Source organism: Lemur catta, chromosome 17, assembly GCF_020740605.2.
Source record: "Lemur catta isolate mLemCat1 chromosome 17, mLemCat1.pri, whole genome shotgun sequence".
Classification (NCBI taxonomy): domain Eukaryota; kingdom Metazoa; phylum Chordata; class Mammalia; order Primates; family Lemuridae; genus Lemur; species Lemur catta.
Genome location: NC_059144.1, coordinates 30,970,278 through 30,996,071, shown reverse-complemented (window position 1 = coordinate 30,996,071; position 25,794 = coordinate 30,970,278). Strand labels below are relative to the sequence as shown.

The following is a 25,794-nucleotide window of genomic DNA, read 5'->3' as shown; positions in this document are numbered from 1 at the left end:
GATATATTCTTTGGTCCTCACAGTCACTCGTCAGGGCAGTTGTTAATATTTCTCTCCTTGTCCTGGTTTGAGTTTCACCAAAAGAAAACTGTGAGAAAAGTACTCAAATACAAGAGATTATTTGGGAGGTGAAGGAAGCACCCATGAGGGGGTAGGAATATCCCCACCTACTGTCTCCCCAACCCCAACTTCTCGGGACTTGTTTGTTCTTTGGCAGACAGTCTGCAAAGTGAAATGTAAAAGTCTAGGCATATAATGCTTGTCTACTTGACATAATCAACAAAGAACTAAACCTGAACTTTGGCAAAAGTCTATTAATAATTGACAAATAACGGAACAGTCAGGGTGTAGAAGGCAATGTATGAAGAAAAATAGCCAAAACAACATCTGGGGTTGCAACAAACCGAAAATGCTCCCTAGGCTACTTTGTATCAATGATTATGAACAACATGCTAAATCCACACTTCAAAAGTCCATATATGACTATTATAGGTCTGGGGCAAATGATCAGGAAACCTTGGCTGATAATATGGCAGCATTTTCCAGGTAAGAAAATTTATTTTTTAAAGTTAGGTTTAAAATTACACAAAAACATTGTACCAAAATAAAATCTAGTTTTATGTTGATGAAGAATTATTTGTCTATCTTTGTGCTTGGTAGAGAGAAGAAAAATTCTTGGAGCTATGAGAAATCTTGGCTTTTAGGTTGTTTAAAAATATTCCAACCTGGGAATCTTAAACAACTGACTGTAAAAGCCGACCCTATGTTACCTCACTTGGAAGTATGATGATAATTAATTTAACTACATATAGAAAAATAGCGATAAATTCTGGTGACTACATTTTCTTTTTCTCTGAGTACAGCAGTGAGTGTTTATGTTCATGGTGTAGGAAACAGCATTAAACGCAAAACGACTATCTTATCTGGTTGAACCAGATTGGATTGTTGCTTCAAATGTTCCCATCCTGCTGGCTTTCCGTGTTATCATTCATTTTGATTACCGTTGTCTGAACTTTCACTTTAGATTTCAATTTGTCTATGTAGCATTAATCTCTCAACCTTGCTGTTTCATCTCTCCTCCAGAGCACTTCATTTCTCTTCCTAAATTAGTTTTCCCTTGACTTTCATACTTCAAAGCCCAAGATGGTGGGTGTCATGGTTTATGTTTTCTGTTTGTAATAAAAACAAGAAATAAAATAACTTTTAAGGGATGTTTTTCTTTCAGCAGTTATAAAAATGGTTTATTTGCTGGAGTAGAAGAGGCGTATCTTCACTACAACACCCTCATACAGTCTTAACCGTCTAACATTATAGCTCTTAGTAAAGGCAATGGATATTGTGGATACTTGGTGGCAAATTTTAAAAAGGCAGAAAATATGCAGGAGGAGAAGATTGGCTTTCCTTCCTGATTTCTTCTTTAGTCTATAATAAAATTACTCAAAATCACTTTTGTATATGTAAATTAGGAGGAATAAAATTGTTCTAACTAAGGCAACTCCTCGTAGACAGCACTGATTCACCCACAGATCAGAGAATGGTGACAGGGTGAAGGGCAGGGCCTCTCTCAACCCTTCAAGTCGTGAGTTTGTCTTAGGTTTTTCCCTGGAACCCAAATGAGCCCATCACATGCTGGGTAAATCATGAGAAGGGAGAGTTGGCTAAGAGGAGAGGGGTGTCAGATTCTGCATGATCTTTTCCAATCATTATTTAATATTTTGGACTCATTTAAAAGTCTCTGCTCTTGAGAGATACCCCTTTCTTGGGTCAATTTCAACTGTATTCACCAAGTGATGTGGTTTGCCTCTGAGTGGTCTCCTTAACCCAAATAGGTCATTTGAAAGAAGGAAATTTCAGACCCTTGACAGATTTACAGGTTAATGTCTCCACATTGCTCAGCTCACAGTGCTCAAGTGACTACCTATTTCATTTTACATAGAGCCTTCCTCACTCCTGTGCCCCCTCCAACTCCCTTCTAGTTAATTAACTCAGGCTGATTAAGGGTCTTACAGACTAGACTCTGTACTACACACTGAGGATAGCGCCATGAACCAGACAAAGTTCCCATCCACAGGAGCTTACATTCCACTGGATGCACACTGACCTCCATAATGCTGTTGGACAGACCTGATGCAAAATGGACCCCAAACATTTGGCCCAGTGGAGGTCTCAGAGAGGGAGCAAAGGGGTGCAGCAAAGCAGATGGGCCACCTCTGCAGCCCTAGAAATTCTATAATAGAAACTTTGTGAGATACAGAAGGCTTGATGACTTTCAAGTTGTGAACTGGCAAACGGCCTCATGCCTATGTAAATAACATGGCACTGCAGTGAGTATTCCGGTCCTATGTGTGTACTGAGTAACTTAGGGACAGGACACAGATAATGAGAATGAGTTTGCAATACTACCTTTTCCATGAACTTTGATCATTCCCTTTTGTTTAACTTTAAAAGAAAAAAAATGTATTAATCTACTTTCTTTGGCAGACGGCTGACGCTTTTTTTTTTTAAATCAACTGCCTGAGATTTTATGGCAACAAATGTTAGAGGCTGTTACCTAGCTAACATCTCAATTCCTCCTTTGATGTGTAATTTGCTACTTGATCCTTGATTCCTCACCCCATATCATCTAGCTGGTCACATGCAACTAAGAATAGACTTTCTGCCAGGGTTGTGTTGGCTTTGGGTTGCTGGCATGAAGCAAATCCACCTGAAATTTCTCATTCTGATCCAAATGAAAAGAACAGTTCAACCAAACCTCAGCTAACCCATTGTGGCACAAGGTCGGGGTATTTCAAAGACATTTATGAAATATCTACACGTCTCCTTCCCACAAGTACAACAAAAGGTCATTCACAGTGACAGCTTTTAATCTCTGTGCTCAGCTCTGACAACCACATTTCCGAGTTCTGGGGATATGGGTCAGTCAGGTGACCCAGAAATTGCTCGGAAACATTTCTGAATAAGACTAAAGACTCTAATATTATTGTGGCAAAAGAAAAAAATTACAAAAAGATGAATACATGGAACCACTCAGAAGACCAAAATTTCTCATTTCAAATATGACAAGATAGGGCAAATGTCAGCTTGCTACATTTTGCAATGGCCTGAACTGATTGAGGCTAATTTGAAAAGGAACAGTATTTTGTTACTCTTACACATTAACTCAAAGTAGGCTTCTCAACTATGGTCTGCACATGTTTTGAGTTTTTTTTTTTCCTGAAATTATTACTGAAAAATATTCTACAATTTAGGTATTTAGAAGCCCCATGATTTCAAAAAAGGAAGCTCATCTCTTTTCTGCCACATCACCCATTGACACTGAAAATTGTGTTGTCTTCTTTTAAATAACCAATGGGTAAAATTGATATTATTCTCTCACTTTAATATTTGAGAAGCAATATCAATTTTTAGTGACATTTTCAGTATTCTTCTCATAAGCATAAATGTCACAAAATCATTCAGCTAGTATACATAACAGGTGACTAAGGTGCTTTTTGGTTTATATGCTTTAAATATTTAGAATAAAAAAATTAATGTAGAGAATACTGGAATGCAATTTGGAGCCAACTGGAGTGAAGGGGTGAGGCAAAGCAGACTGACCACCTCTGCAGCCCTCGAAATTCTAGAAACTTTGTGAGATATAGAAGGCTTGGTGACTTCCAAGTTGTGAACTGCAAAGTGCTTCATGCGTTATGTGAATTACATGGTACTTGATTATTCCCATCCTACATGTGTACTGAGTAACTTCGGGACAGGACAAAAACTTACAAAACTTTGATTAACTGTGTTGGTGTGATTAAAAAACAACACAAAGCTTTAAAGCTGGCTGATGCATGTCTTCCTTCAACAGAGTAGCTACCTCCTAGGGAGTGTGCATATCACCTGATTTTTTGGTAAGTTTATTTTGAGGTGTATTATTTAATTGGTTCAACTGTTTGACAGTCTTCATATCCTTTTTACAAAGTGGAGACTCCCTTAGAGCACAGTCCAAAATTAAAGTGAGGTACTATTTTATGTATCATTGTGGGAAAGTTACTTAAAATTGGAGTAAAAAGCTGCTACTGAACTATCTGATAAAGTTACTGTAATTGCTATTTGAAAAATATCAAAACATGGAGGAATCTTTAGAGAGCATACGTTTTCTCATTCCACTGAGTTTTATCTAATTTTGCATAGGAATTTCATTTTGTGCATTAGTTGATAAGTCTCTGTAATATCCTCGGAGCAGAAAATAGTGTTTTATGGGGAAGCAAGATCGCACAGTTATTAACAGTAAAGTGACTGCGCCACCACGTGGACAAATGTCAAACTACTGCCTGGGGATAGAGGGATGCAGCCTTGCCTCATAAATGGGAGTTTGCCATTTAAAAATGTCTCTTGTTGCACAAACATACATACACACACACACACACACACACACACACACACAGACACACAGCTGGGGCCCTGAGGCCTTGTGTGTTCTCTTCATAAAAGCTTTCATTGTTTCTTCAGCTCTAAGTAAATATTAATGCCTTCCAAGGCTGGCATGCCGATCGCTGCTATTAAAATCGTTTTCTCTCATTCTAATAACACACTTAGAGATGATTGGTAATAAAAACTCCCTTCAAGGCTTCTGCTTCTCTCCCTTCAAAATGGAGATCAAAGAATCATGCTGTGAGGGTCAGTCGAGAAGAAAAGACTTCCAGCAACAGAGCATGTGGTGTGACATAAAATAATGACAATTATGATGTTCAAAGGAATAGCATAGAAATCACACAGTAAAACTTCTTTATTATGCTTTTCAGGGACTGGATGTTTTTACTTTATTATGTGAGGAAGGGTTAGATTACAGACCCGCAGCTACTCCACAAAGCAACATGAAGGCAGAATTTCTTCTTCCGCTCCAGGAAGTATGCTTCAATTAAGGACTTTTGGGGGGTTACTCCATTACTAAATCATACAACACTATATTTACTAAAAAATCTTGATCTCTCTGGAAACAGAGTTAAATCTAGGTAGTGAAAGGTGAGTGCTGGTTAGGAATGTTATGTGTGTCTATACAACACGTTTATTATACTAATGCATGTTAGAAATAGGGCTGTATTTTCTGCAGTTTTAAACAGCACTAATGAGGAGAATAATAAACCCCAACAAATAGGAGATATAAATTTTCCTGGGAGGAAAGAGAATTAGTTCTCCTATAAATTTTACTAGTGCATTTTTGGTTGTTGGTTTATTGGTACTTTTCATTCCAACACAGAAGAGTCACAGAAAAAGTAATTTAGAATAATTTTGAGAAGTCAAAAACTCTTTAAAAATTTCAATTCCTGTCAAATAACATTTTTGAGGAAAATGTTCAATTAAACTAAAAAAAAATCTTCGTTTATTATCATACTTCAATGAATACAGCATAGAGCTCAAGGATTTTGAAGAAACCAAATTGTAATTTTCAAAGTAATTGCCTGAAGCTACTGCCTATTATACAAAAAAAGACAAAGTAGACATAGCCTATCTTCTTCAACTGTAATCTAACTTCTATGCACTTTGTACCATCTTCAAAATGGCTTTTGAAAGTGAAATGAAAACTATGTTCACACAAAAACCTGTAAGTGAATGTTTGTGGTAGCTTTATTAACAATCACTCCAAACTGGAAATATTCTAAATGTCCTTTAGCCTGGGAATGGATAAACAAATGGTGGTAATCTTGTGCAATGGAAACAATTTATCAACCAAAGGAAACAAACGACTGATACATGCAACAATATGCAACGAATTACGCTAAGTGAAAGAAGCCAGACTCAAAAGGTTGCATACTGCATGTTTCTGTTTCTATAATATTCTTGCAAAGCAAAGTTATCAGGACAAAGGGAAAAAAAAAAAACATATCAGTGGTTGTCAGGGGATTGAACTGGGGACTTTCACTACAAAAGCAAATGGAAGACATTTTTGGGTATAGTTGAAACTTTCTAGATCTTTTTTGATTGTTGTGACAGTTAAATCATCTTATGCATTTGTCAAAATTTACAAAACTGTAGGCTAAAATGGGTGAATTCTATTGTATGTTAATTATACTTTAATAAAATAAATTGCTTGGGAATTTCATTATCATCTTATTGTTAACTTTCTATCCTAACAAACATTAAAATTGGCTCTTTAGCTTTATAAAATAATTTGCTTGATGAGAAAAAACAATATTTTTTTCTTTTTAACTAAAACATGTCAAAGCTTTGATTATGTTTTTGAAATTCTAAAACTGTTTTTTTTTTTTTTTAATTCTAGATGGAAGCTGTATCCACGGATGCTCCGGAATGTTGCTGAAATAGACCTGTCCACTTCCGTTCTAGGACAGAGGGTCAGCATGCCCATATGTGCGGGGGCCACTGCCATGCAGCGCATGGCTCATGAGGACGGGGAACTTGCAACTGTGAGAGGTAGGAAGAGGGTCCTCACCATAGGGACAGAAGGGGACTAACATTTAGCAACTTCCTTCTCTGTATGCACCAAGCAAATGCTTCCCTGGATGTTTTTATAATAAGAAAAATTAAGCTCATTAACTCTACTGTTGAAATGCCTGTCGCATTCCTGTTCCTCTACTTTCTAGCTGTGAGACTCTGGATAAGATGCTCTCTCTGTGCCTTGGTTTCCTCAGCTGTAAAATGGGGATTAAAAATAGTACCTACCTCATTGGGTTAGTGTGACGATTGAATGAGTTCACACATACAAAGTGCCTGGCACAGAGTAGTGGCTCAGTAACTGTTATGAGTGTTAATGTCAGCATCTCAGGAAATGGAGATCTGAGAAATGGACACACCCAAAGTAGTCAGGTAGTCACAGAAACTGGATTCAACCTTATGACCACCTTGTATCTCAAAGCCTTTCTGCTTCTACTAAGCCAAAGTGTTCCCACAGTGAAAGAGCAAATGCAGCAACCGGGTTGGTTGTTTTCTTCCATGATTTTGGAGCATGACTCTTTTTTATGGATGAGTTACATTCTCAAATAGAGCATGTCCAGCTGCCTTGGTAAGGAGTGATGAGAAAATCAAATATGATGGAAAGAAATCTCTTATTAGGGCTAATTTATTAACTTTCCAGTTCCCTGGCAGCTATGAGCATTTGAAAGGCTATGCATAGTAATAACTCTCCCCAAATTCTGCTTCAGAAACTCATATTACAGTTAGTAATGAATTTTTTTCATGCTAAGCAAGGCAGGAAATGCAGATCAAAAGAGCATGAACCAAATACTATTTTAAAGCATTTCGGTTTTAAGAATTAAGGATTTTATGAATTTGCCTTCCTTCTTGAAATGTCTAACACAAAATTTTGCCTGGGATATCAGAATGGTACAATGAGGTTTTGCTTGATAGACTTAGGTCAGAGGCTGGCAGCTTCTTTAATTCCAGGATCATACACAGATACATAGCTTTGGGTCTTCAGCTATCTGTCTATGGTAATTCTGAAACATAGGCAGGGAGAAGAAAAAAAGAACAGGAAAATACTAAGTGTGTATATATCTATTTAAAGTTAGGATAAGAAAGGCCTTTACAGGCATGATGCTACAGAGCAACAACCATTAAAATAAAAGCAAACAAATGAACATAAAAAAACTAAAACGTCAGTGCTCTCACATTTCTATAAAAATTGAAAGCAAATGACAAACTGAAAAAAATTGAAAAAATATGAGATTGAAAAGGGTTAATGTCCTTTCTATGTAAAATCCTTTATTTTGAATAAAAAATAATATATGACCCAAAAGGGACAAAAAGATATAAGTGAGAAAAAGATATAAATAGAACATTCACAAATGGATACATAAAAATGGCCAATGAGCATAAGAAAACTATTAAATTTCATTAATAAGCAAAGAAATATAAATTATAACCATATATTCTATTTTATGGATAGAAAATTATTATTTTAAGATTATACAGTATTATTAGATTGGGGAAAATGTGCATTTTCAAACACTGATTGGAAAAGTATAAAGTGAAACAATATTTTTAAAAAATAATTTGGCACTCTATATCAAAGCTATAAAACTGTGAATTTCATGTGATGCTGTAAATTCTCCTCTAAAATTTCCAAGGAAATAATTATGATTTTTGAGGAAAGACATTTCTGCAATGATTTTCATGGCTTTGTTATTTTTAATGGGAGAAACATTAGAGAAAAAAAAAAACCAACCAAATGTCCTATTATTGGAGATAGGTTGCAAAAAGTAGGGTACATTAAATATAGCATAAAATTTTAAAAACTGTACCATAGGAAGAGTATAATGGCATAGAAAGATTTTACAATAATATTTTTAAAAAGCAGTTACAAATGATAGTTTTTAATAGATCCTAAAATATACTTAGTTTTAAAGACCAAGATGCTGACCACAGTTTACAAATGTTTCTTTATGAGCGATGAGATTACTCTTGGCTTTATATTCTTCTGAGTTTTGGTCCATACTTACAAACTATTTTTTGAATGGAAATGAGGGAAGGAAGCAGAGAAGGCAGTAAGCAGAGCTCACCTGGTAGGACACCATGCAGCAAGCAAATTATTTCTACATATATTAGTTTATTTTATATTTTACAGATCCTCATTATGTGGGCGAATAGCTAGCATTCCAGAGAAAGCAAGTTTTCTTAGCTAGTCAATTACCAGCTTTACTCTCCAACTCACTTCTGATGGTTTTGAAGACCAGTGCTTATTCTTGGTGGTGTTGGGCTGGGCAGAAAGAGAAGAAGGAAGCTTACTTAGAAATTATGATGTGATAGCCCAGGCAGGACTCATTTATACAACATTGTTTCCCCCAGCACTAACCATGGGGGAATATTAAATGCCTGTTAGAAGTTTATCCCTTTAGATTTATTTAACAAACACTTACAAAGCAGTGACTGTGTTCTGGGAACCATTCTATGTACATTACAAGCATTAAAGCATTGAATCCTCCGAGCGGCCCAAAGGGATAGGTCATATTATTAAGCCTATTTTACACATGAGACACTGAGGCACATGCCAGACAAGTAGCTTGCCCAGGGTCATGCGATTCATAAATGACAGAGATCCAGGCATTCTGTCTCTAGAATCTGGGCTCCCAACCACTTTGTGTTGTCTTTAATTTCCAGCAAATCCTCTAAAGTGTCATGAAGAGAAGCCCATGACACCCGCCCCCAGAAGTAATTAATTTATAGTTTTAGGTCCAGGCAAAGCAGGGCCCCAGGAAAGTGAAATATACAATAGATAAGGTGGAACCGACAGAACAGGGAGGGTGTAGTGACATTAAGGTGACAGAGGAACTGGGATGGCAATGAAAGTTTACACACAGTTGCCGTCAAACATCTAAAATCCTCCATCACATTCTGCTCACGGCAGCAACATCAGTTTATATTCCGCATTTGTACTAGAAACATCCCTCAAGGATTTCAACACTCTTGAGGTTTTCGTTTATGTTCCAATGACCGACCACCTATGGGTTGTTGCCTATTTAAAATCTAGATGTACCCTTCGAGCCAACGGCCATTAGCTTGTAACAAAGAGCAGTCCTTGGTTCGTGGGTTTGGAGAATAATGGGTTACGTGGAAGGAAAGAAGGAACGCCTGGACCAGATGCTGTTGGTGCCCTGGATACATCCCCTTGCTACTTCCCCTTGCTGTCAGAACCTGCTGCTTTTTCCCTGACAGTTTGTCTGGCAACAGGAGCCCACGTATAGATGGGTTGGGAGTGGGTCCCTCAGCCAATGATGTGCAGCAGTTGGTGGATAAATACCTCAACTCGCTTTGATCAGGGTAACTGAATCCTTTTCCAGCAGTGTCACCCAGTGTTTGCTAGAAGGGTTGAGCCCCAGTTGCCCACAGAATTTACCTGCCCATTGACACATGCTCCTTTATTGGCTGCCTTCTCCTGCCTCTCTCACGTCCCCACTCCTTCCACTCATCTTGAGATCATTGCCAAATAAGATGACTTGCTCTCACCTCTTGTGTCACCGTTGGCTTCTGGAGGTGTGGAAACCAGGGTGATAGCTCGCTGAAGACTATATAGGTAGCCACAGGCAAATTTAAGCAAGAGCATGAGAACATTATTTTCTTTCAGAAAATGAAGGTATTATTTGATTGATGTCATCATTCCCAGAAAGAATACGGAAATCCTCTCAAGCAAGTCTGATCCTTGGAAAATCCAGGGAAGATGTTCTGGAGGATTTTTGTTGTTGTTGTTGTTACCCTCCTCATCATCTGGCACCTACGTTTTCCTGTTTCTAGGGACTTAGCCCCTTGATAGGAAGGGAAGCTGAGGCCAAATTCAGAAGACAGAAGTTGGTTAGCAACCTCTCTGGAGAGGTGTCCCCAGCAGCATGGTCAGTGAGAGTAAGTGAAAAGCATTTGAGTCCACAGACAATGATCTGGCCTGAGTAATTAGAATGGGCCTCCGAAAGTTCTGAGAGTTGCCATGGCACCATCGTCTCACTCTATCTCACATGGTCTTACATAGTCCCAGTTGACTGTCCCGACTTCCTCCCAGAGCCTGACATCATGGGCACGTTTGCTTTTCCTCTCACCACCGTGGGGCACAAGCCCTGTACGAACTGGGCTGGAGGACAGAACTCCGCTCTTTCACACGTCTGTATCTGTGTGGTTGCAGAGTGACCAACGAAGCTACTCTATTTTCATTTCAAAATGGTGATGGATATAAGGTTGCCAAATCAAACACAAGGGGCCAGTGATAGTTGAATTTCCGATAAACAACAAATCATTTGTAACTCAGTGTTCTGTCTGTTTGCTCAATCTGGTAACCCTAGATGAATAAGAACCCTTACCTCCAGGGTTTCTTGTGAGGATTCATGAAATACATGCTAGAGAAGCTTACAGAAATAGGACATACACACTTTTATTAGCCCCCTCAGAGCCCAAAGTCCCCAAATCGCTTTCTCACATAAAAACTCATCTTCAGAAAATGGCACTCCATTTACACCTAAGTGGAAGTGAAAGTTGTTTTGGTTTTTTTTTGCTAAAAATATTTTTGTTTTCAGCTTTATGCAGGAATCTCAAAAATGCCTTTGAGGGCCAGGCTTGTAATGTGAATGTCCAAAGAGGGATGAAGTTAAGAAAATAACAGTGCAGGCTTCGAGTGGACACTACAGCAAGCCTGAGATTGCAGGTTCCATCTAAAGGGGGCGGCCACATCTTAGCTCTTGCTGGCCCAAGGGAGTGAGGATGTGAGGTTTCCAAAACTTCACAAATTTTAAGAGAAGCCAGAAGTCTTGATTTTTATGTACAATCTTCTGGTTTTTAAATGTTGGCCAATAAATCAAAATTCCCTAAAACATTGTTTGGGGCAACAATGTGTGGGCCAAAGCAAACACTTCTGTGGGCTACAAGTGTCCCCTGGGCTGTCCAGCTGGGACATCTGATTTATGTGGTAATTCACCACTAACTGGTTTCACTTCTTATGGCAGGATATTGTCACTCTCTGGGATTATGTTTCCTCATTGATAAAGTGAACTGCTTAAGCAAGACCACTGGTTTGCATACCATGTCCCAAAGGGGCTGTGGTTGTTTCCAGGGATATTAGGGAATTTAGGTGTGACACAGTGCATACAGCTGCTTGTGTTGGGTTTCAGATGAAGAGTTCTTTAAAGAAAGAGTTCTTCTACTAAGTTAAAAACAAACAAACAAACAAAACCCCTCCACAATGAGAAAGCAACTCCAAAAACAAAACTAGAAAATTCCCAACAGGAGTGGATGACCTTTACAATTTTTTTAGTATGTAAATACATATACTATTTTTGTTCCCATTTAATATTTTGTCAAATACAAAAAGAGAAGCAAACGATTCTAAGTACTGAGCTGCCCTTTCTTATATTTCTGAAATCACACTTCTTTCCACCACACTTTATGTCAGTCCTTGTCTTCATTTGATTTCCATTTCTCATACCGCCATCTTGGCATATAGGAGAGGAAGGAGATATGTCATTATCTCTGGATCTTGCTGAAAACACAAATAGTTGTTTAATAAATGCTGTATAACCTTAGAAAATGATACTTCAGAGTCTTGTGAAAAACAGTGATAACCAACATTTATTGTGCAGTTAATATGCACCAGGAAATTTGACTTTTTCATCTCATCTGTCCCTTACTACCAACCTAAAATGAGCCCAGAGCCCTGAGGATCTTTCGCTAAGCCTTGTGGGTGTGGAAACTAAGGCTTGGAGAGGTTAAACCTTGCTTATATTATTAATCGCTTAGGCAATACTGTCTATAATATGATAGTTACTGATAGTTCCAAAAGTCATTAACTGCAGCAAGTACCCTAAGGGAAACCCTATGCTATAGTCTTAGAATATTAATTGCAAACATCTATGTTTTAATAGTTTTACCCTTTTAACTTTGAGAAGATGAAATAAGTTACAGAAAATGAAATTATTAGGAAACCTGAGCTGTTTAGAAAATTTGGGAGCATTAAAAAAGTCTTGAGTTACAAACAAGCAAGAATTAAAATTCCTAAAACTCTTTTAAAGTGGAAGGAAAATAACTGGAAAACACTGGATGAAGGACAGTTTGTCATGCATCATGTTATGAATAAAAGATTTGTTGCTGTAGATTAATCAACATTTTAATAATTGTCAATTGCTATAATATTTAAGCAATCTCGTAAGTGCCTCTACTTATAATGGCATATCCATTTGCAACCCTAATAGATTATTTTTTTGTTTTGATTTTTTTGAGTTTTGTCCTTTATATTCTTCAGGGGGAGACTATAGAATCATTTCTACAAACATTTAACATATTGAAGGAAATGGCAAGATAAACGTAAATGCTAGAAGCATATAACATAAGTGGTATCATGTTAAATTTCAGTCTTGCAAGGTTAGTATAGGATCTCTGACTTCTCAAAGAACCAATTAATAAAATGCTTTACTCTGACACTTGATGCTTTAAGAGCATTATCATGGAAATCTCTCATGTTTTTTGCATAGTGGCTATAATAAAATTTTACTTCATCTTCCATGGATCTACAGGAGCTTCCTTTTTTTTCTTTTAAACATGAGAAATCAAAAATAAAGAGAAAAAGAGATTAAATATTCATTTATCCTTTGGCTTCCAACTTGTTATGTAGACAAATACCACATGAGGGAGTGCTGGGACCTCATATGGAGAAAAATTAAAACCTACCTAATGCGTTGCAGGAATGCTCAGCATATTAGCAAATTCTTATTAAACTGTCAAAAAAAAAAAAAAAGTTTAAAAGAAATTCCAGCCCCTGGATGTAATTAGAGGCTACCACACAGGATTTGATGGGCCATAAAACCATTAAATCTAAACACTTTCTTTTTGAGCCTAAAAGGGCAGAACATTCCAGAGTGAAGTTTTGGGACTCAGCTCTGCCTTGACCACCTATTAAGGTGCAGGTGGAGCAGACTGCAGAGTAACACAAAGAGCCACACAGACTCCAAAGAACTGAATTAGGGTGTAGGTGAGATCTTTAGCTGTTGAATTTTCTGGATTTTCCGAGATTAAGCGATCAACCTTAACACTGAGTGAAAGACCATTCAACAGGAAAAATTGTCACTTCCTTTGCTCCAAACCCAAACGATGTACTTTTGAAAGCTTTATTGATTTATATGTGTTGTACTAGGTGACCAAGTAGATACACATTTCAGTCTACCTACTAGGAAAATATCCCCATGACTCTCAATTTTACCTAATCTAGGCAAAGCTTGCTTTAAATTTTTTTTTTTTTTTTACTCTCTCTGAAGTGGAGTGCCTTTTACGTACCAGGTGTAATGCTTGGACTTTAGTCCCTGTGATTAATCTTTACAATAGACCTGTGAGGTAATTCTCATTCTCATTTGACAGTGGAGGAGAAGGAAGACCTTGAACAAAGCCTAGTGCCAGTCAATGGTGGAGATGAGGTTCCAACTTAGGTCTATTTTACGCTACAGTGTGACCAAGTTATTTATCGCATCCATTATTTTGTCCATTTTTTACTAAGAAGAAACAAAAGTAGGGAGGAATACAGGAGAAAGGATTCACTAAAGCTGTGTCCAAATTACATTAGAAAAATATTTGCAAGGGAATACTTCTTGGTGTCATTGTAGTAAAAAAAAACATCAGTTCACATCTTGTTTCACCTTTATTCCAACCAATTTCAGCTCAATTTTTTGTTTGGGACTTGCTTTTGCAACAGTAAAAGGCCAGTGGTCATACTCTTTCTGTGAGTATGCACGCTCAGTCCATATACATATGTCTGTATTAAAAGATTATAGACCTCCTTTATATACATGTGTATATACTATATTGTATGTCTATACAATATATAATTTATCTCTAAAGTATTTTCATTAAAATGGTAGCTTCAGTGTTGAAATTACTTTTCAGTGAGACAAACATTGTTGATCAAAAACACCTATTCAAAAATTAGAATCTAGCTATATTAAAGATTGTTATCGGGTCGGGTGCAGTGGCTCACGCTTGTAATCCTAGCACTCTGGGAGGCCAAGATGGGAGAGTCGCTTGAGGTCAGGAATTTGAGACCAGCCTGAGCAAGAGCAAGACCCCCGTTTCTATTAAAAATGGAAAAAAATAGCAGAATGTGGTGGCGCACTTGTAGTCCCAGCTACTCGGGAGGCTAAGGCAGGAGGATTGCTTGAGCCCAGGAGTTTGAGGTTGCTGTGAGCTAGGCTGAAGCCATGGCACTCTAGCCTGGGTGACAGAGAGAGATTTTGTCTCAGAAAAAAAAAAAAAAACAGATAAATAAACCAATACATAAAGACCATTATCAAATGGTACGATTTCTAGGATTTTGCACCAAAAATTAAGCTATTGGGTGGCTTTCTTAAGAGCATGAGATTGCTCCTTCTCTGAATTGTTAGTGTACCTGATGACATTAAAATGTGACAATGGGAAGTCCGAGGCTCCACATGTGTATCCCAACACCGAGACTGCTAAATTCTGGGAGGTTGACTGAAGTTGTGTGCAAACACGATACTTCTTGAAACCATCATTAAAAGTTCTATCACTGTGTTATGGTCTCCATGTGATCTGCCAATTATGCCAGAAATTGACAATTCAAAAAAGAGGACAGAATAATGATTCATTATGGTAGAGCTAAAGTTTTAGTCCATTGCAGAGTTCTGCCCCAGAGACAAAGTAGAAGCAAGGAAGAGAGAGCTAAGATGTCACTGGGACTGATTTTTTCTTGCAAATATTTGCATACAGTAGGAAAGAGGTCTAGAGGTATAGCAGTGTGATCACTCAAGATTACACCACTCCAGATTCAGATAATGGACCAACATGAAAGCACTGGGAAGATTAAGTCTGGTTTCCTGACCTTTCTTGGCAACGTTTAAATTGGTTAACTCGCATAAATTATAAATTAAGATTTGTTTGACCACTTCTAAGTATTTCAAGCATAATTATAAGTGGAAGTTTTGTTCTTCTCTTACATCACTGACTGCAGAACCTTATTTTTCTGGGGAATCTCAACTGTAATTTTAGACATTTACACAACACTGTTAATTGTGTATTTAACAAACTTGTATAAAGGTAGTACCTCTGTGAAGAAAGCCTGACACACGCAATGGTGTGCAGTTATGCAAACACTTCAGTATGTCAGACCTTGAGTTTAGAACCACACAACTGCTTGGTACGTGGTCATTGAATATTTTCCTCATTATGTAATGACTTCCTGTGCAGATGACAAAATGAGTTTACTCAACAAAATTATTTTCAGTGCAGCTGTTTTGGTGACTAAGTTATGCAGGAGCTTTTTAATCAAATGCACCTAAAAACAACAACAACAATTTTAGGCCCTTTAAACATATTACCTCTTTTCTCTTCCTTCACCTTTTTCCTTTGAAACCATGATTTTGGAAACTCAGCTCTCCTTTTCCATAGAAGAGAGTTGTTTTCAAAGACATTATTTGGACCCAAGGTAACATGCAGCTTAATTGTTCAGCTGGAATCTGGGTATATGATTTGTCCCACATGAATTAATATTCCAAACAATGGACATCTACTCCCAATGATAACTAATATTTTATATTTTTCTTTATTGTTGTTTGGTGGGGATGATGGTGGCAATAGATGAACATCGTTCTCAAATGTGTTATACTTCTCTTCCTTGTCAAGCCTAGCATGATGGACTTTTGTTCTACTGGATGATCCATCATCTTATTTCTTTGTGTAAGATTGTTGGAAATTACATGAAACATTTGGAAGCTATTTTGTAATTGGTAAATTGTGCCTTCTCATCTTTCAGTAACCTCTCTCTTCATCTTATCTTCTGCCATTTTATTTTTATTTTTTGTTTCTAATCTGAAATCTGAAAGCTGGACAAATCCTTATAAAAGCTTATAAAATACATATGATGATGGTTAAGTGTGCTAAGGGGCTGCCACTCTAACACACTTTAATTCTTTGACTTTAATTAGGGATGAATGTATGAGCAAACATGGCATATGTACTTGTGGCCTCTCCGGAGGGGAACCAACAGAGGAGACAGACAGATGCATCAGTGGGGTATGGTTGGCAAGTGGCAAGCCATGTGACCACCACAATCCACTCCACCACCGCTGCTAAGATTCTCTCTCCCATTTTCTATGAGGTCCTGTCTTTGCTTAGGCCATCACAAGTAGCCCATTAACTCAGAGAAGTCCTCGTGAAAGAAAATATCTACCTCATCATTCTCAAAGTATGGTCCATGGAACAACAACAGCATCAGCATCATTAGGAGGCTTGTTGGAAATGCAGATCTCAGGTCCCACTACTGAGACCTACTGGGTCAGTGTCTGAAATTTGTTAACATCCCCACGTGACCCCTGTGCACACCAAATCTTGAGAAGCCCTGGACAGAGCATGGTATGAAAGTGCCTGTTGGTTACCAGCCAAAGGTTAGTTTAAATCCTCAAACATGAAACAGTATTGGATGTAGCCTGAATATAATCCCCTTCTGAAGACCCTGTCACTTTCAGAATGACGGCCTGAAATGAACAGGAAGTCAGATGAAGACTCTAGACAAATGAGAGTGGTGTGTTCAGAGTAGGTTTCGTTTAAAAACCTAGGGCAGACTTAATATCCAGGTTTTTAACATTTAAGTACTCAATAGGTTTTTTATCTTTGCTCCTTCACATCCAGATTACCTGGATCAGAAATAAATGTTTTCATTAAGGCTCGATGCCAAAGACAAAAACAAAAACAAAACAAAACAAAAAATTCTGCCAGACTCTGAAAGCACAATTGCATTTCTCAGCCACAGGGAAGGCATTACCAATTCGTGCTGTTTTGCAAAGCCATTTGCCTATTCTAGCCCATTTATTAATAAATGACTGTACATTAGAGTTTAGGATTTGTGTCAATTCCAAAGGTAGCTGCATTCATGTTTGATATGAGTTGATGCAAACCTCAAAAGTTGTTTACAGGTTCTCTAGTATAGGAAATTCAGCTAATCCTCTACTGAATGGCAGTTTGGGAAGTCAGAACCAGACTTAACCTATACTAGGTTATTGCAGACCGTTGTAGCATTTCCCCACCCTAGGGCATGTGATTTAACTCTAATAAGAACTTTATCGTGGATGGGTCTGAGTGTAACTTTTATTCTGTAATACAGAAAGAATTAATGTTTTCCATTAGCCCATAGCCCATTTTTTTTTTTGAGGGGGAGGTAGGGGTGGCAGTAAACAATGATATTACTTTCATTCATTTCCATATAATTATATTTATAGTTGTATTACAAATGGAAGAGTAAAAAACAAGAAAATATATGCTGAGAACTTCTGAATTTTCTTCCAGTATTATTGATTGATGGCTGGATTAGGAAAATGCTGACAGCCTCTTAGACTTACTCTGCATTTCCCTGCCTAGAAATTTTGTAAACAGGTGGGAAGGTAGGGGGTGAGGAAAGGCATATTTTTATTGTACTTCCTGGATTATGTGCTATTATCTTGTTCCTGGATCTCCAGAGGAAGGTACACCTTGGGAATGCAGAAATTATCTCCTTATAGGAGATAGAATGCTGGGATGCCATATGGAATCAATGTTTACTTGATGGTATAAACTCCTGTATATGTTATCTCTAAACTGTGCCGACTATTACAAAAGCCAAGATTTTTTGACTTGGATCAACATTAAGAATCTTAATCATGCAAGAGCCAGGCCTTGCCTTTATAGTAATATCACCTCAGCTGTGAGCTCCATTTTGCCAGGTGTTGTAAAAATGCAACACACGTCATTGAAGTCCTCATTTACAGTATAATTAGTAGCCACAAGTTGGGAACAGAAATAAAAGCTGATCCCTGTCCTTTGTAAAATGAACCTGGTCAGTTCCTACTTTTGAGAGCAGGAGGTCAGAGTTTCATTGTGGAAAATGGATAGGGAGAGTAAAAGGACTGAAACATTTGTGCTTTCAAGCACAAATTATAGTTAGACTAGGATAACTATAATTAGAACTTTGAAAAACAGTCTGACCATGCTATCTCATTCATAAAATTTGTAAAATCCCAGGCTCCCTTAGCTCATTTTAACATAAAACTGTGTTGAAAATAATGGATATAATTCATCAATAATTTTCATTATCACAGCAAATAATCCCAAGTGCATTGAGATCACAGTGATCACTGATATTTCTTCCAGAGAGCAGGGAGCCTTCTAAATTTTGCTCCTCTGAATTGTCCTAGGAGTAGTATCTTTGCCTCAAATGATAATATGTCAGCACAGACTCTGATATTCTCCCTACATCCAGTAGAATTCTCTTGGGATAATTTATTGAATCACCAAAGATTTATTGGATGGCTATAATTGGAAACAATGGTAACTTAGAATTTTGGGAACTCCAATTCAAAATTTCAGCCACATACGATTTAATCATTGGAAAGTAAACATTGAACAGCAATAACTCCTGGAGCTATTTGTATCAGAGCAGGTAGGTTCAGGAAATAGATGACATGGGTTGATCTTGCTTCTCTCTGGACATGCATATCCCCGTGATTTGGGTAGAATATTTGTGAGGGTTGACAATTCCTGCAACTTTAGACAGTTTAGGTGAAGTAGATATTATTTGTGCATTGTTTTGTGGCATTTTTATAATCTGTGTGGAATGCCTGTAGATATTTCTTATGAAGTCAAGATTTTCTTTGTGGATTTTGATAACCTATTGGCAGAGCTGCTGCTGGCTTACATGAGGCCTTTGTATTAACTACAATAAGATGTTCTGTCATCTGAGTGGTTCTCTGTATCTGACCAGTAACCTGGAGAATATGGATGAAAAACACCTTGAAAGTCACAGGAAAAGTAACATTTTTCCAAAAAAAAAAAAAATAAAAAAATCCATCTTATTACTATTTGAACTTAGACTTTTACTATGAAATGGTTATGATGTTCTTTAAATGTCAGAGTGTGATCCAGCACTGGCAGTATCAGCAAAATCTGGGAGCTGGTTAGAAGGGCAAATTCTTGGGCCTTATCTCAGACCTACTGAACCAGAAAACTCTGCGGGTGGGACCCAGACATCTGTGATTTCACAAATCCTCTAGGAGAATTCTCCCTCCAGGGGAGTTTGTCCTCTAAAGTTCGAGCATCATGGAAGCTTTTTAACATCTCAGTGTAACTTTATAAACAGTGACTAACTTGATTTTCATCTTTATTATAAGAGTGTCACTTAGACAACTGTGTTTACTCCTGTTGGATACATGGTGAACACTCAGATATGTTAAATTATCTGGAGTCACATAGACAGTTGTATACACTGGTAATTTATCTCTCTGGTGTGTTCTGCACATGGCCTATAAATGCTGTATCGGTTTCTCTTCCACTAAAGCTGACTCCAATTTTACCACCTATTTTTGGAGGAAAGCCTATCACCCATGTTTTTTCAAATATTCTGGAAAACTATATTGGTTAGATGACTTTATTTAATTTTTCATTTATTTGCTCATTTCTTGCTACCTTTATCAAAAGGATGTAACCTCTACCTTGCTCAAAAGAATGTGAGTCTATTTGGGATATTTATAGTGTGCACATTTTATGAAATTTTGAAAGACAATATAAATGGTAGACTATATCTTTAATAAAGCTTTTATATTTAATAAAGATAAAATAGAAAAATTAAAAGAAGAAAAAATTAAACTCACCCATAATTCTTCTACCCATCATTGGCATTTTGTTTGTTTATATTCATATACTAATAATTATATTTGCACAAACATGGAATCGTGTTATATCTGTCATTTTGCAGGCTTTTTTCTTTCCTTAATATATCTATATATCTTATACATCTTTCTACGTCTGTAAATAATTGTTTTATAATTATAATAGGGTTTTACAGAGAAAAAGAAGGAATAGGATCTCTCTCTCTCTCTCCCCCCTCCCTTCTCTCTCTCTGGAAATATCTATATCTATACACACACACACACATATGTCTATATCTACATTTATCTACCTATCTTTATATATCTCTCCATAAATAGGTAGGTATTTATTTTCAGGAATTAGCTCACCCAATTGTGAAGGCTGGAAAGTTCAAAATCTGCAGGGTAGGTATGCAGGCTAGAGTCCCAGGGAAAAGCTGATGTTACAGCTCCTGTCTGAACACAATCTGCGGCATAATTCCCTCTTCCTCTTCCTCAGTGGAGGCCAGTCTTATTCTTAAGGCCTTCAACTGATTGGATGAGGCCCGTCTACATTATGAGGATAATCTGATTTACTCAAAATCTACTGATTTAAATGTTAAGCTCATCTAAAAAAATACTTTCACAGCAACATCCAGATGTGTTTGACCAGATATCTGAGCACCATAACCTAGCCCAGTTGATCCATAAAACTAAGCATCGCAATAACATTACCTTTAATGGGTATACATATTTCATTTTATAGATGAGCTATAGTTTAATCAATCCCCTAAGGCTGGACATTTAGGTTGTTCCCAATTTTTTTACGTACATATAGCCTATCTTTGCTTATTTGACTCATTTTTTTCCTTTAGGAGCAATACACAGTGTGTGGAAAGGAATGCATATTTCTAACTTTTAAAAGATTTGACCTTACATTGCCAAATTGCCCTTCTAGTCTTTACCCTTTGACCTGCAACCTGAAGGCTTGGGGGGAGGGAGCAATGCCAGGTCTGCCTTGATCATCTCTCTTTCCCAGCCTGTCGGTCCCTGGGAACTGGCATGATGCTGAGTACCTGGGCCACCTCCTCGATTGAAGAAGTGGCAGAGGCTGGTCCTGAGGCACTTCGCTGGCTGCAACTGTACATCTACAAGGACCGTGAGGTCACCAAGCAGCTAGTGCGGCGGGCAGAGCGGATGGGCTACAAGGCTATCTTCCTGACGGTGGACACCCCTTACCTGGGCAACCGCTTCGACGATGTGCGTAACCGATTCAAGCTGCCGCCACAACTCAGGTAACCATGATCACGTTGGCCCTGAGCTGGTTTGGGTTGAAAGGGATCTTGTCTAGGCATGATAGTATCTGGTTCTTACAGATGGAATCATTGCTAAATATCCAGGTAATCTCTGGCAAATTACCCTTCTTTTGTGGGTGATGCTTATTTGAGGCAAAAAGCAAGGATAGCAATTGAGCATACGCTTGTAAAAGTCAAGTAAATTTTTGTACCAGAGTGCATTAAGGGCTTTGGGAAGGATGAATTGCCATACAGATGGAAGATACTTACCCAAGCAACAATTTGTTATTGCCATCCTGATACTCTATTTCTTTGTTGAAATCAAATATCCACCTTTAAATTTTATTTTTAATTGGATTTGGAACAACTAAGGCTAAAGAAATTGAAAAAAGGGAAAAGCGTGGAGGTGAAAGAAGCCACAACTTTGATGCCTAGTCTTCTACTTCTGCGTTCAGCAATATTCTTCTTTCATTGTCATTGATCCATGGATCAAGATTCATTTATTCATTCACTTATTCATCTTAGCAAAAACAATGTATTGAATAATCTAAAATTGAACTATGATGGTTTTATCAGGTCATTCATCCATACTGTCCATCAGGAGTGAATTGTCTCTTTCCTTATAGTATTTTATGATTAGAATCATCTTGAGTCAAACCTGGGAAGTCAGTGTACTTTGCTGGGAAAGATCTCAAACTCCCTAAGCTATAGATCTCTTTTCCCCATCACATATTTTCTTCTTCCATTTCCCAAGTGTGCTCTTGGGGTTTTCAAGTCAATTCAGATTTCATGTGTAATAGCCCTGAGGGCTATATGTATTTGAACAGCGATAGAACTCTTAGTTTTAAGGAAGGACATTTTTGTGATAGGACCCCCAAAAACACCCATCAGAGCATGACAGATCCCTTCTTGGGCATCTAGCCCTCATTCCCCATAGGCCATTACTTACTGTGTCTGTGTTTTAATTGTACTTATAAAAACTAGGGCTAAGAAGATTGAAAAACGATAAAAGAGAAGAGATGAAAGAAGCCACATGTAAACATACTGTGTGTACCCTTCTAAAAGCTTCAAAAACTAAAAGATTCAAAATCAGATCAGCATTCCACATGAGGACAAGAGGAGTAGTGGATGCCAGGAATTTCATATATATTATATTCAGCTTGAGGTTTATCTCAACCTCCACAGAAGTTGGTATACAGTCTTGTACGCATGTCATGTAATTGTCATATTAGTTCTGCCATGTATATACCTGCAGTGGGGCAATGACAGAAAAGAGAAAGTGTTCTTCCTGCCAGACGTGCCAACACAGCCCCACATATCCCAGACACAGGGTTACCCAAATGCCCTATCTTTATTTTTTAAATTTTTATTTATTTATTTATTTTTTAGTATATAAAAGTTTTGATTTGTTGATGTGGGTATTTTTCTTTCTTTCTTTCTTTTTTAAATTTATTTCAGAATATTACGGGGGTACAAATGATTAGGTTACATAAATTACTTTTGAAAGCTCCTGATGTATTCTTATGGCTTGCCAAATTCATCCAAAAGCTGATGACTTTAAATTTCCCTAATATGAAATCTGTATTTACAGTGTTTCTCTATGTTGGCTACCTTAATTTGTTTTTGACTTTCTAAAATAATTATTTTCCCACTATCTAGGCTTCTTACAGGAAACATTCCTGATTGTTTCCCCTTGGCCATTTGAAAAGGAATTTGCTCTTCCTTTTCCTTGGCCTCTTACTACTACTAACAATAATAATAATAAATACGGGGAGGTTTTTTTGGTCTGTTTGGTTTTTTTGAAACCTAAGAGGCACTTTCTTGTTTGCGACAGCAAAATGTGTTTTGAGAGGTATCTACCTAGGTGTGGGAGATGTCACTGCTGTTAATCCTGACTGGTACCTCCTGTCCCTTTGGTGCCAAGGTCACTCGGTGAGTGGCGGGAAGGTTGAGTTGCTTTTCCCCTTTTCTTTTGCTCCTGGGCTCCTGCCCAGATGACGTGAAGGGCCATAAAACAAAGTCCCCTTTCAGCTATCCGTGTGCACAGGACTGGCTGCGGCTCCCCGGCTTGTCACATGTCTGGTCTGAAGATGATCAAATCATGAGCAACATATCCAGGTTACAGGGAACACGGGAAACACCCCGCAGCTGGGTGCACCCCGGCCCCCCGGAGCGCACACTGGTGCTGTTTGTGTTAGTGGACTCCAGAGCTGCCCAGCACCTTCTGGTCAGTTCCTCAGCAGCCCGCATTCAGCTCTCGAAGGCAGAGAGCGCTCATGGCAGGTCCAGGCTTCCGCTTGAGGCCACATACACCCAAAAAGCTCATCTGTTACATTCTGATATGAAATTGGTTTCTTTCCGCAACCGACCTGACTCATAGAAGGTGAAGCCTGGCTTTTCAGCAGTGAGGTTTGGCAGGCGAGAGAGGCAGGAAATCCAGAGGAGAATGAGTCTGTAACTCAGTGGCTCCTTCCAGCTCTTGCTACTTCCTCTTGCCCGACTCCTGGCATCTGCGACCAGCAAGAGTTCAGAGTTTCAGTAGTCTCTGCTTGGCCCATATGCAAAACGCATGCATGTGTGTAGTTATTAATGACATGGAGGTTCCTGAAACTGAGAGGGAGTGAGGAGAGTTCTCATCTGCTCTCGGAAGACGCAAGGAGTGAAGCCAGTTTGCCAGACTGATTCCCGAGGCTTTGAGGCAGGGGTCTCTTCTTTTCCCATTCCCCCTGGAGATAGCTCCTTTCTCAGGGTTAAGGTTCAGCTCCTTAGTTCAGTGCCAGGACAGTTTAAAGAGGAGAAAAGTAATTTCCGATCATTGACTAAGATCAAGGTAAACTACAGTACTTACCCTTTCTACGATTTGCCCAGTGACATGTTTTCCTAAGGCTGGAAGTGATTTATTAAGAGGTCACCCCAAAGCACATCAGGTTGCCACTATCTTCCCAGGTCTCTGAGGGTAAAAGAGGCCTGCCAGATGCAATGTGGGTGGGTCCCATCATCTCTCTGCCTTATTGCCTGGCACTCCCATCCTCACTCTTCCACTCTGGCTGCCATGCAGTGCTTGTCACATGCCGGGCTTGCTCGAGCTCCAGGGCCTTAGCCTTTGCTGTTCCCTCTGCCTGTAACATCTTGTCCCAAATCATTGCATGATTAACATCCTCAATTACTTTAAGGCTAGACGTTAGAGAGGGGTCTACATGTCTCTCTACTGGGAACCACAATAAAAATCAATGGTAGAGACCAGGACAGGGACATAATATAATTGGGGGCGGGGAAGAGAGAGCTTGGTGGAGGACTTGGTACATAGCCCAGTAGCCTCGCGACACTTTGGTTAGGAAAACATTCACATTGATAACTGTGATAGGACAAAGATCTCCATTTCCTAATGTCTGGAACCTGTTACTTTACATGGCAAAACAGACTATGCAGATGTGATTAAGTTAAGGACCTTGCGATGAGGCAATTGTCCTGTTTTATCCCAGTAGGCTTAACGTAATTAAAAGAGTCCTTGTAAGAGGGAGGCATGAGTGTCAGAGTCGGAGAGAGATGAGATGATAGAAATGGAGGTTGGAGGGATAGCCAGAAGCCAGAAAAAGCAGATGGTCTCTAGAAGCTGGAAAAGACAAGGGGATAGGTCTTGCCCTGGATTCTCTAAAAGGAATGCAGCCCTGTTGACACCTTGAGTTTAGTCCAAGGAGACCCATTTTGGATTTCTGAGCTGCAGAACTGTAATATAACACATTTGTGTCATTTTAAGCTTCCACATTTGGGGTCATTTGTTACAGCAACACTAAGAAACAAATAGAATAACACCACTCTCCTTATTTCCTCCTCCAGATAGCTTCCCAATGAAGCCAACCCTGGTTACCGTATTTGAAATTTCAACTTGAGGCTCTGGCAACTCAACATTCCTCTTATTCTGTCCTATTTTTTCTTTATTTTCTTATTCTTTATTTCTTTTTCTTATATAAAGAAAAGTACCATTGGTATAGTACTTATGTTCTATCATGCATCATAATTTACTTATTGATTATGTTTCTTGGGGTTGGAGATTTTTGACTGTTTTATTTACTAGTATATCCTAAATATCTGGAATACTGGCATGTAGTAGGTGTTCAATGAGTAATTGTTGAATCAATCAATAAAAATATACTGGAACCTATGAGATTTTCCTAATATAACATAACCAGTAAGAAGTTTGACAAGGATTTGTACTTAAAGTTCATGCCTTGAATCTTTCTTCTAACTGCCTAGCCACACTGAGGAAGAAAGCACCAGGTCTATATTCTCAACACAAGAATTAACCACAGAATTAAAATCTGGTGGCCCATGTCCAATTCCTATATGGATTATGAGCATCTCTCTCAATTTCTCTTTCTTTTCATAATGTGTTGATATTGTGGGTTCTACTGGTTGTTTTATTTTTCAGTTACCCA

General features: G+C 38.2%; 1 protein-coding gene across 1 annotated transcript in view; it reads left to right on the top strand.

Annotated features, from left to right (window-relative positions):
* The first annotated feature begins 321 nt into the window (after positions 1-321).
* Positions 322-25,794, top strand: part of HAO1 (hydroxyacid oxidase 1) — a 50,927-nt gene continuing 25,454 nt past the window's right edge. Inside the window, exons 1-3 of the mRNA XM_045528091.1 lie at positions 322-546; positions 6,260-6,411; positions 21,103-21,358. Of these exons, the coding sequence (XP_045384047.1) occupies positions 362-546; positions 6,260-6,411; positions 21,103-21,358 (593 nt within the window). The 5' untranslated portion in view covers positions 322-361. The remainder of the gene's footprint in view (positions 547-6,259; positions 6,412-21,102; positions 21,359-25,794) is intronic.